General features: G+C 46.7%; 1 protein-coding gene across 2 annotated transcripts in view; it reads right to left on the reverse strand.

Annotated features, from left to right (window-relative positions):
* Window positions 1-12595, reverse strand: part of LOC110515636 (pre-mRNA 3'-end-processing factor FIP1) — a 47353-nt gene that overhangs the window by 19381 nt on the left and 15377 nt on the right. For both annotated transcript variants that reach the window (XM_090209914.1, XM_090209915.1), the window contains exons 8-11: window positions 8083-8195; window positions 6292-6345; window positions 1555-1654; window positions 813-969 (exon numbers count right to left, since the gene is read on the reverse strand). In XM_090209914.1, coding sequence (XP_090066040.1) covers window positions 813-969; window positions 1555-1654; window positions 6292-6345; window positions 8083-8195 — 424 coding nt within the window. The remainder of the gene's footprint in view (window positions 1-812; window positions 970-1554; window positions 1655-6291; window positions 6346-8082; window positions 8196-12595) is intronic.

Below are 12595 nucleotides of genomic sequence, written 5' to 3' on the forward strand. Positions count from 1 at the left end.
GCAGAGAGAGAGGAGGCAGAGAGAGAGAGGGAGAGAGAGACGGGGGGAGAGACGGGGGGAGAGAGAGAGAGAGACGGGGGAGAGAGAGAGAGAGACGGGGGGAGAGAGAGAGAGAGACGGGGGGAGAGAGAGAGAGAGACGGGGGGAGAGAGAGAGACGGGGGGAGAGAGAGAGAGACGGGGGGAGAGAGAGAGACGGGGGAGAGAGAGAGACGGGGGAGAGAGAGACGGGGGAGAGAGAGACGGGGGAGAGAGAGGAGGCAGAGAGAGAGAGACGGGGGAGAGAGAGAGAGAGACGGGGGGAGAGAGAGAGAGAGACGGGGGGAGAGAGAGAGAGAGACGGGGGAGAGAGAGAGAGAGACGGGGGGAGAGAGAGAGAGACGGGGGGAGAGAGAGAGAGACGGGGGGAGAGAGAGAGAGACGGGGAGAGAGAGAGAGACGGGGGGAGAGAGAGAGAGACGGGGGAGAGAGAGACGGGGGAGAGAGAGACGGGGGAGAGAGAGGAGGCAGAGAGAGAGAGAGAGAGAGAGAGAGACGGGGGGAGAGAGAGAGAGAGACGGGGGAGAGAGAGAGAGAGAGACGGGGGGAGAGAGAGAGAGAGACGGGGGGAGAGAGAGAGAGAGACGGGGGGAGAGAGAGAGACGGGGGAGAGAGAGGAGGCAGAGAGAGAGGAGGCAGAGAGAGAGGAGGCAGAGAGAGAGGAGGCAGAGAGAGAGACGGGGGGACAGAGAGAGAGACAGAGAGAGAGACAGAGAGAGAGACCGATGGGGGAGAGCGAGAAAGAATGACAAAGTGAGAGAGGTGTAGACTTACTTGGTGGGGGGATGAGAGGGGGAGCCTGGCTGACGTTGGGAGGAGGGGGAAGGAATGGGGGAGGAGGGATGTTTGGGGGGAGGGGCCCGGGGGGGAAGAAGGGGGGCATCTTGTTGGGGTTTTGCTCAGCGTCCGACGACGAGTGTTCCGAAATCACCTGAGACAACGAAGAAACAGCCAAATCACAACCGGGTTCGTGATTCAACAGCCAACAGAATGGGTACATGGACTGCTATGTCGGCCATGTCATTTCATGTGTTCGTGTAGGGTTGGTCCCGACACCAGTATTACTACGATACCAGGCTAAAAAGTCCTTTAAAAACCTGTTGAAAATACAAAAAAAACTCAAATGTGACTCTGGGTGTCAACATAAGGTTTTCATAACAGCAGGGACTGTTTTCCTCAGGAAATTAAAGATGATGAGTTCCTGGAAGATTTAAAACGACCTCGATATTTATGGTTTTTAACTGCCGTTTTGGACTTGATGTGTCAATGTATGGCTCATTATTTTATTTAAATCAATAATATATATTTTTTTCTGTTTAGCTCACGTAATATTACACTGAGTTTACAAAACATTAAGAACAACTTCCTAAATATTGGGTTGTGTGTGTGTGTGTGTGTGTACCTGGATGTTGTTTCCCTCCAGGTGTGTGTGTGTGTGTGTGTGTGTACCTGGATGTTGTTTCCCTCCAGGTGTGTGTGTGTGTGTGTGTGTGTGTGTGTGTGTGTGTGCGCGTACCTGGATGTTGTTTCCCTCCAGGTTGTGTCTTCGTCGTCCCTCCACTCTGCTGATGGTAGCGGTCCCTCCTCCAATCACGTCGATCGTACCACTGGTCTTCCTGAACACAACCCCACGGCGTACAACGTGAGTCACTCAGCAGACCATCTCCTCCGGAACAACAAACAGGAAGCTGTCACGACTAAGGGCCTTTTGGCTCAAGATGAGATGTTTCGTCTAGTTGGCTCTGGGATTCGAACAAGCAACCTTTCGGTTACAGGCCCCAACGCTCTTAACCACTAGACTACCTGGCCGTCTACTCAATCACTAACGACTAAGACAACGCTCTTAACCACTAGACTACCTGGCCGTCTACTCAGTCACTAACGACTAAGACAACGCTCTTAACCACTAGACTACCTGGCCGTCTACTCAGTCACTAACGACTAAGACAACGCTCTTAACCACTAGACTACCTGCCGTCTACTCAGTCATTAACGACTAAGACAACGCTCTTAACCACTAGACTACCTGCCGTCTCTTAACCACTAGACTACCTGGCGTCTACTCAGTCATTAACGACTAAGACAACGCTCTTAACCACTAGACTACCTGCCGTCTACTCAGTCACTAACGACTAAGACAACGCTCTTAACCACTAGACTACCTGGCCGTCTACTCAGTCACTAACGACTAAGACAACGCTCTTAACCACTAGACTACCTGCCGTCTACTCAGTCATTAACGACTAAGACAACGCTCTTAACCACTAGACTACCTGCCGTCTCTTAACCACTAGACTACCTGGCGTCTACTCAGTCATTAACGACTAAGACAACGCTCTTAACCACTAGACTACCTGCCGTCTACTCAGTCACTAACGACTAAGACAACGCTGTTAACCACTAGACTACCTGCTGTCTACTCGGTCATTAACGACTAAGACAACGCTGTTAACCACTAGACTACCTGGCCGTCTACTCAGTCATTAACGACTAAGACAACGCTCTTAACCACTAGACTACCTGCTGCCAACTCGGTCATTAACGACTAAGACAACGCTGTTAACCACTAGACTACCTGGCCGTCTACTCAGTCACTAACGACTAAGACAACGCTCTTAACCACTAGACTACCTGGCCGTCTACTCAGTCACTAACGACTAAGACAACGCTCTTAACCACTAGACTACCTGCCGTCTACTCAGTCATTAACGACTAAGACAACGCTCTTAACCACTAGACTACCTGCCGTCTCTTAACCACTAGACTACCTGGCGTCTACTCAGTCATTAACGACTAAGACAACGCTCTTAACCACTAGACTACCTGCCGTCTACTCAGTCACTAACGACTAAGACAACGCTGTTAACCACTAGACTACCTGCTGTCTACTCGGTCATTAACGACTAAGACAACGCTGTTAACCACTAGACTACCTGGCCGTCTACTCAGTCATTAACGACTAAGACAACGCTCTTAACCACTAGACTACCTGCCGTCTACTCAGTCACTAACGACTAAGACAACGCTCTTAACCACCAGACTACCTGCCGTCTACTCAGTCATTAACGACTAAGACAACGCTCTTAACCACTAGACTACCTGGCGTCTACTCAGTCATTAACGACTAAGACAACGCTCTTAACCACTAGACTACCTGGCTGTCTACTCAGTCACTAACGACTAAGACAACGCTCTTAACCACTAGACTACCTGCTGTCTACTCAGTCACTAACGACTAAGACAACGCTCTTAACCACTAGACTACCTGCCGTCTACTCAGTCACTAACGACTAAGACAACGCTCTTAACCACTAGACTACCTGGCCGTCTACTCAGTCATCAACGACTAAGACAACGTTCTTAACCACTAGACTACCTGGCCGTCTACTCAGTCATTAACGACTAAGACAACGCTCTTAACCACTAGACTACCTGCCGTCTACTCAGTCACTAACGACTAAGACAACGCTCTTAACCACTAGACTACCTGGCCGTCTCTTAACCACTAGACTACCTGGCGTCTACTCAGTCATTAACGACTAAGACAACGCTCTTAACCACTAGACTACCTGGCCGTCTACTCGGTCACTAACGACTAAGACAACGCTCTTAACCACTAGACTACCTGCCGTCTACTCAGTCATTAACGACTAAGACAACGCTCTTAACCACTAGACTACCTGGCCGTCTACTCAGTCATTAACGACTAAGACAACGCTGTTAACCACTAGACTACCTGCCGTCTACTCAGTCATTAACGACTAAGACAACGCTCTTAACCACTAGACTACCTGGCTGTCTACTCAGTCACTAACGACTAAGACAACGCTCTTAACCACTAGACTACCTGGCCGTCTACTCAGTCATTAACGACTAAGACAACGCTGTTAACCACTAGACTACCTGGCCGTCTACTCAGTCATTAACGACTAAGACAACGCTCTTAACCACTAGACTACCTGGCCGTCTACTCAGTCATTAACGACTAAGACAACGCTGTTAACCACTAGACTACCTGCTGTCTACTCAGTCATTAACGACTAAGACAACGCTGTTAACCACCAGACTACCTGGCCGTCTACTCAGTCATTAACGACTAAGACAACGCTGTTAACCACCATACTACCTGGCCGTCTACTCAGTCATTAACGACTAAGACAACGCTGTTAACCACCATACTACCTGGCCGTCTACTCAGTCATTAACGACTAAGACAACGCTCTTAACCACTAGACTACCTGCCGTCTACTCAGTCATTAACACTGAGTTTACCGTCTATACTCTCTACCAACTAATACACAGCCACATGCACAGATCGGTACCTAACCACCACAGACAGATCGGTACCTAACCACCACACCAGACAGATCGGGGTACCTAACCACCACACCACAGACAGATCGGGGTACCTAACCACCACACCACAGACAGATCGGGGTACCTAACCACCACACCACAGACAGATCGGGGTACCTCACCACCACAGACAGATCGGGGTACCTAACCACCACAGACAGATCGGGGTACCTCACCACCACAGACAGATCGGGGTACCTAACCACCACAGACAGATCAGGGTACCTAACCACCACAGACAGATCGGTACCTAACCACCACAGACAGATCGGGGTACCTAACCACCACAGACAGATCGGTACCTAACCACCACAGACAGATCGGTACCTAACCACCACAGACAGATCGGTACCTAACCACCACAGACAGATCGGTACCTAACCACCACAGACAGTTCGGTACCTAACCACCACAGACAGATCGGGGTACCTAACCACCACAGACAGATCGGGGTACCTCACCACCACAGACAGATCGGGGTACCTAACCACCACAGACAGATCAGGGTACCTAACCACCACAGACAGATCGGTACCTAACCACCACAGACAGATCGGGGTACCTAACCACCACAGACAGATCGGTACCTAACCACCACAGACAGATCGGTACCTAACCACCACAGACAGATCGGTACCTAACCACCACAGACAGTTCGGTACCTAACCACCACAGACAGATCGGGGTACCTCACCACCACAGACAGATCGGGGTACCTAACCACCACAGACAGATCGGGGTACCTAACCACCACAGACAGATCGGGGTACCTAACCACCACAGACAGATCGGGGTACCTAACCACCACAGACAGATCGGGGTACCTAACCACCACAGACAGATCGGGGTACCTAACCACCACAGACAGATCGGGGTACCTAACCACCACAGACAGATCAGTACCTAACCACCACAGACAGATCAGTACCTAACCACCACAGACAGATCAGTACCTAACCACCACAGACAGATCAGTACCTAACCACCACAGACAGATCAGTACCTAACCACCACAGACAGATCAGTACCTAACCACCACAGACAGATCAGTACCTAACCACCACAGACAGATCAGTACCTAACCACCACAGACAGATCAGTACCTAACCACCACAGACAGGACACTAAAGTCAGAAAGGACAACACACAGCAGCACTAATACACATATGATGTAGAATCTGTTATGACATGTCTATAACATGGCTATCACCTGTCACACACACACGTGAGTCAACGTGCATACGTGTGTTGCATTTAAATGTCTTTACTGTTGCCAAGATGATGACTCCCGTTAAACTTAACGTTGCCGTGGTGACAACGCTACCACGTTGTGCCCTAACGACGCGATGCAACCACAACGTTTGTCACTGGTTTATCGGCCGAGGGAAATTAAAATGAGTTTATTCTGTGTTTTAAATAGCATCTGGAAAAGACACAATACTCTACATGGATGTATCAGTGTGTTGTGTAAACAAGCCCCATCCCACTCATCTGGAAAAGACAGAATACTGTACATGGATGTATCAGTGTGTTGTGAGAACAAGCCCCATCCCACTCATCTGGAAAAGACAGAATACTCTACATGGATGTATCAGTGTGTTGTGAGAACAAGCCCCATCCCACTCATCTGGAAAAGACAGAATACTGTACATGGATGTATCAGTGTGTTGTGAGAACAAGCCCCATCCCACTCATCTGGAAAAGACAATACTCTACATGGATGTATCAGTGTGTTGATGAGAACAAGCCCCATCCCACTCATCTGGAAAAGACAGAATACTCTACATGGATGTATCAGTGTGTTGTGAGAACAAGCCCCATCCCACTCATCTGGAAAAGACAATACTCTACATGGATGTATCAGTGTGTTGATGTGAACAAGCCCCATCCCACTCACGTATAGTAGGACATGTCCTGGACGGGGGGAGCAGTCCACTGTGGGGGGGAGATCCTACCATCAGGGGGAGAAGGAGGGAGACACAGTTAGACCTCCCCTCACACACTCAGAGGAACTCAGAGGAACTCATTCGTGTGTACAGTGAGAGGAGAAAAACGGAAGCAAGCAGTCTACTGCATCTCTGTCTGTCTGTCCTTCTGTCCATCTCTCGCTCTCTTTCTCTCTACCTCTATCTGTCACTCACTCACTGTCTGTCTTTCTATCTATCTGCTTGTCTCTGTCTGTCTGTCTGTCTGCCTGTCTGTCTGTGTCAGCCTGTCTGTCAGCTTGTCTGTCTGCCTGTCTGTCTGCTTGTCTGTCTGCCTGTCTGTCTGCCTGTCTGTCTGTCTGCCTGTCTGTGTCAGCCTGTCTGTCTGTGTCAGCCTGTCTGTCTGTGTCAGCCTGTCTGTCAGCTTGTCTGTCTGTCTGCCTGTCTGTGTCTGTCTGTCTGCTTGTCTGTGTCAGCCTGTCTGTCTGTGTCAGCCTGTCTGTCAGCTTGTCTGTCTGTCTGCCTGTCTGTGTCTATCTATCTGCTTGTCTCTGTCTGTCTGTCAGCCTGTCTGTCTGTGTCAGCCTGTCTGTCAGCTTGTCTGTCTGCTTGTCTGTCTGTCTGCTTGTCTGTGTCTGTCTGTCTGTCCACTGCCAGACAGTGTTTTGCCAAATCCTCTACCAGAGCTAATACATGAGTCTCTATCATGTCTCTTAACGTGTCCTAGGATAACCTTACTGTCTCTTAACCTGTCCTAGGATAACCTTACCGTCTCTTAACCTGTCCTAGGATAACCTCACTGTCTGTATCTGTCCTAGGATAACCTGTCTCTTAACCTGTCCTAGGATAACCTCACCGTCTCTTAACCTGTCCTAGGATAACATCACCGTCTCTTAACCTGTCCTAGGATAACCTCACCGTCTCTTAACCTGTCCTAGGATAACCTCACTGTCTCTTAACCTGTCCTAGGATAACCTCACCGTCTCTTAACCTGTCCTAGGATAACCTCACCGTCTCTTAACCTGTCCTAGGATAACCTCACCGTCTCTTAACCTGTCCTAGGATAACCTCACCGTCTCTTAACCTGTCCTAGGATAACCTCACCGTCTGTACTTGTCCTAGGCTAACCTTACCGTCTGTACTTGTCCTAGGCTAACCTTACTGTCTGTTCCTGTCCTAAGCTAACCTTACTGTCTGTTCCTGGCCTAGGCTAACCTTACTGTCTGTACCTGTCCTAGGCTAACCTTACTGTCTGTACCTGTCCTAGGCTAACCTTACTGTCTGTACCTGTCCTAGGCTAACCTTACTGTCTGTACCTGTCCTAGGCTAACCTTACTGTCTGTACCTGTCCTAGGATAACCTTACAGTCCGTCTATATGTACCTGTCCTAAGCTAACCTTACGATCTGTCTCTACCTGTCCTATGCTAAGCTTACGGCTCTTATTCATCTGAGGACCTATGTACAGCTCTTATTCATCTGAGGACCTGTGTACAGCTCTTATTCATCTGATGACCTGTGTACAGCTCTTATTCATCTGAGGACCTGTGTACAGCTCTTATTCATCTGAGGACCTGTGTACAGCTCTAATTCATCTGAGGACCTGTGTACAGCTCTAATTCATCTGAGGACCTGTGTACAGCTCTTATTCATCTGAGGACCTGTGTACAGCTCTTATTCATCTGATGACCTGTGTACAGCTCTTATTCATCTGAGGACCTGTGTACAGCTCTTATTCATCTGAGGACCTGTGTACAGCTCTTACCTGGTAGTGTTCATGGATGACTTGTAGATGTTGGCTGTAGTGGTGAAGTCAGGTTTGGACGTGTGGATGGGTAAACTCACTTCCTTCTCATTCCCCGTCCTGCCCTGCTGAACCTGAGGGGAGTAGAGTAGGGACATCTTTAAGTTTATAACATCTTGGGTTTGACCATTTTACAGTAGTAGGACCTCTTTAAAAATTGATATCTTGGTTTTAAACAACTCTGGCTTATCTGTTTTACACTGATTATCATATGGCAATTCAATGAGACAAAGAAGGAAGGGAATTGAGAAGAGGAGAGAGAGAGAGAAGGAAGGGAATTGAGAAGAGAGAGAGAGAAGGAATGGAATTGAGAAGAGGAGAGACAGAGAAGGAAGGGAATTGAGAAGAGGAGAGAGAGAGAAGGAAGGGAATTGAGAAGAGGAGAGAGAGAGAAGGAATGGAATTGAGAAGAGGAGAGACAGAGAGAAGGAAGGGAATTGAGAAGAGGAGAGAGAGAGAAGGAAGGGAATTGAGAAGAGGAGAGACAGAGAAGGAAGGGAATTGAGAAGAGGAGAGAGAGAGAAGGAATGGAATTGAGAAGAGGAGAGACAGAGAGAAGGAAGGGAATTGAGAAGAGGAGAGAGAGAGAAGGAAGGGAATTGAGAGAGAGAGAGAGAGAGAAGGAAGGGAATTGAGAAGAGAGAGAGAGAAGGAAGGGAATTGAGAGGAGGAGAGACAGAGAGAAGGAAGGGAATTGAGAAGAGGAGAGAGAGAGAAGGAAGGGAATTGAGAAGAGGAGAGAGAGAGAGAAGGAAGGGAATTGAGAAGAGAGAGAGAGAAGGAATGGAATTGAGAAGAGGAGAGACAGAGAAGGAAGGGAATTGAGAAGAGAGAGAGAGAAGGAATGGAATTGAGAAGAGGAGAGACAGAGAAGGAAGGGAATTGAGAAGAGGAGAGACAGAGAGAAGGAAGGGAATTGAGAAGAGGAGAGACAGAGAGAAGGAAGGGAATTGAGAAGAGGAGAGACAGAGAGAAGGAAGGGAATTGAGAAGAGGAGAGACAGAGAGAAGGAAGGGAATTGAGAGGAGGAGAGAGAGAAGGAAGTGGAGGAGATGTTGTATCTTAGGGATTTAGCTGGTAGTGGAGGAGATGTATCTTACAGTGATTTAGCTGGTGGTGGAGGAGATGTTGTATCTTACAGTGATTTAGCTGGTGGTGGAGGAGATGTTGTATCTTAAAGTGATTTAGCTGGTGGTGGAGGAGATGTTGTATCTTACAGTGATTTAGCTGGTAGTGGAGGAGATGTTGTATCTTAGTGATTTAGCTGGTGGAGGAGGAGATGTTGTATCTTACAGTGATTTAGCTGGTAGTGGAGGAGATGTTGTATCTTACAGTGATTTAGCTGGTGGTGGAGGAGATGTTGTATCTTAGTGATTTAGCTGGTAGTGGAAGAGATGTTGTATCTTACAGTGATTTAGCTGGTAGTGGAAGAGATGTTGTATCTTACAGTGATTTAGCTGGTAGTGGAGGAGATGTTGTATCTTAGTGATTTAGCTGGTAGTGGAGGAGATGTTGTATCTTTCAGTGATTTAGCTGGTAGTGGAGGAGATGTTGTATCTTAGTGATTTAGCTGGTAGTGGAGGAGATGTTGTATCTTACAGTGATTTAGCTGGTAGTGGAGGAGATGTTGTATCTTACAGTGATTTAGCTGGTAGTGGAGGAGATGTTGTATCTTACAGTGATTTAGCTGGTAGTGGAGGAGATGTTGTATCTTACAGTGATTTAGCTGGTAGTGGAGGAGATGTTGTATCTTAGTGATTTAGCTGGTAGTGGAGGAGATGTTGTATCTTACAGTGATTTAGCTGGTAGTGGAGGAGATGTATCTTACAGTGATTTAGCTGGTAGTGGAGGAGATGTTGTATCTTACAGTGATTTAGCTGGCAGTGGAGGAGATGTTGTATCTTAGTGATTTAGCTGGTAGTGGAGGAGATGTTGTATCTTAGTGATTTAGCTGGTAGTGGAGGAGATGTTGTATCTTAGTGATTTAGCTGGTAGTGGAGGAGATGTTGTATCTTACAGTGATTTAGCTGGTAGTGGAGGAGATGTTGTAGCTTACAGTGATTTAGCTGGTAGTGGAGGAGATGTTGTATCTTAGTGATTTAGCTGGTAGTGGAGGAGATGTTGTATCAGTGATTTAGCTGGTAGTGGAGGAGATGTTGTATCTTAGTGATTTAGCTGGTAGTGGAGGAGATGTTGTATCTTAGTGATTTAGCTGGTAGTGGAGGAGATGTTGTATCTTACAGTGATTTAGCTGGTAGTGGAGGAGATGTTGTATCTTACAGTGATTTAGCTGGTAGTGGAGGAGATGTTGTATCTTAGTGATTTAGCTGGTAGTGGAGGAGATGTTGTATCTTACAGTGATTTAGCTGGTAGTGGAGGAGATGTTGTAGCTTACAGTGATTTAGCTGGTAGTGGAGGAGATGTTGTATCTTAGTGATTTAGCTGGTAGTGGAGGAGATGTTGTATCAGTGATTTAGCTGGTAGTGGAGGAGATGTTGTATCTTAGTGATTTAGCTGGTAGTGGAGGAGATGTTGTATCTTACAGTGATTTAGCTGGTAGTGGAGGAGATGTTGTATCTTAGTGATTTAGCTGGTAGTGGAGGAGATGTTGTATCTTACAGTGATTTAGCTGGTAGTGGATGAGATGTTGTATCTTAGTGATTTAGCTGGTGGTGGAGGAGATGTTGTATCTTAGTGATTTAGCTGGTAGTGGAGGAGATGTTGTATCTTAGTGATTTAGCTGGTAGTGGAGGAGATGTTGTATCTTACAGTGATTTAGCTGGTGGTGGAGGAGATGTTGTATCTTAGTGATTTAGCTGGTAGTGAAGGAGATGTTGTATCTTAGTGATTTAGCTGGTAGTGGAGGAGATGTTGTATCTTAGTTATTTAGCTGGTAGTGGAGGAGATGTTGTATCTTACAGTGATTTAGCTGGTAGTGGAGGAGATGTTGTGTCTTACAGTGATTTAGCTGGTAGTGGAGGAGATGTTGTATCTTAGTGATTTAGCTGGTAGTGGAGGAGATGTTGTATCTGACAGTGATTTAGCTGGTGGTGGTGGAGATGTTGTGTCTTACAGTGATTTAGCTGGTAGTGGAGGAGATGTTGTATCTGTGATTTAGCTGGTAGTGGAGGAGATGTTGTATCAGTGATTTAGCTGGTAGTGGAGGAGATGTTGTATCAGTGATTTAGCTGGTAGTGGAGGAGATGTTGTATCTTAGTGATTTAGCTGGTAGTGGAGGACATGTTGTATCTTACAGTGATTTAGCTGGTAGTGGAGGAGATGTTCTATCTTAGTGATTTAGCTGGTAGTGGAGGAGATGTTGTATCTTACAGTGATTTAGCTGGTAGTGGAGGAGATGTTGTATCTTAGTGATTTAGCTGGTGGTGGAGGAGATGTTGTATCTTAGTGATTTAGCTGGTGGTGGAGGAGATGTTGTATCTTAGTGATTTAGCTGGTAGTGGAGGAGATGTTGTATCTTACAGTGATTTAGCTGGTAGTGAAGGAGATGTTGTGTCTTACAGTGATTTAGCTGGTAGTGGAGGAGATGTTGTATCTTAGTGATTTAGCTGGTAGTGGAGGAGATGTTGTATCTTACAGTGATTTAGCTGGTAGTGGAGGAGATGTTGTATCTGACAGTGATTTAGCTGGTGGTGGAGGAGATGTTGTGTCTTACAGTGATTTAGCTGGTAGTGGAGGAGATGTTGTATCTTAGTGATTTAGCTGGTAGTGGAGGAGATGTTGTATCTTAGTGATTTAGCTGGTAGTGGAGGAGATGTTGTATCTTAGTGATTTAGCTGGTAGTGGAGGAGATGTTGTATCTTAGTGATTTAGCTGGTATTGGAGGATATGTTGTATCTTAGTGATTTAGCTGGTAGTGAAGGAGATGTTGTATCTTACAGTGATGTAGTTGGTAGTGGAGGAGATGTTGTATCTTACAGTGATTTAGCTGGTAGTGGAGGAGATGTTGTATCTTAGTGATTTAGCTGGTAGTGGAGGAGATGTTGTATCTTAGTGATTTAGCTGGTAGTGGAGGAGATGTTGTATCTTAGTGATTTAGCTGGTAGTGGAGGAGATGTTGTATCTTAGTGATTTAGCTGGTATTGGAGGAGATGTTGTATCTTAGTGATTTAGCTGGTAGTGAAGGAGATGTTGTATCTTACAGTGATTTAGTTGGTAGTGGAGGAGATGTTGGTAGTGGAGGAGATGTTGTATCTTAGTGATTTAGCTGGTAGTGGAGGAGATGTTGTATCTTACAGTGATTTAGCTGGTGGTGGAGGAGATGTTGTATCTTAGTGATTTAGCTGGTAGTGAAGGAGATGTTGTATCTTAGTGATTTAGCTGGTAGTGGAGGAGATGTTGTATCTTAGTTATTTAGCTGGTAGTGGAGGAGATGTTGTATCTTACAGTGATTTAGCTGGTAGTGGAGGAGATGTTGTGTCTTACAGTGATTTAGCTGGTAGTGGAGGAGATGTTG

The sequence above is a fragment of the Oncorhynchus mykiss genome, chromosome 19 (assembly GCF_057628025.1).
Source record: "Oncorhynchus mykiss isolate SJ-2025 chromosome 19, ASM5762802v1, whole genome shotgun sequence".
In the NCBI taxonomy this organism is placed as follows: domain Eukaryota; kingdom Metazoa; phylum Chordata; class Actinopteri; order Salmoniformes; family Salmonidae; genus Oncorhynchus; species Oncorhynchus mykiss.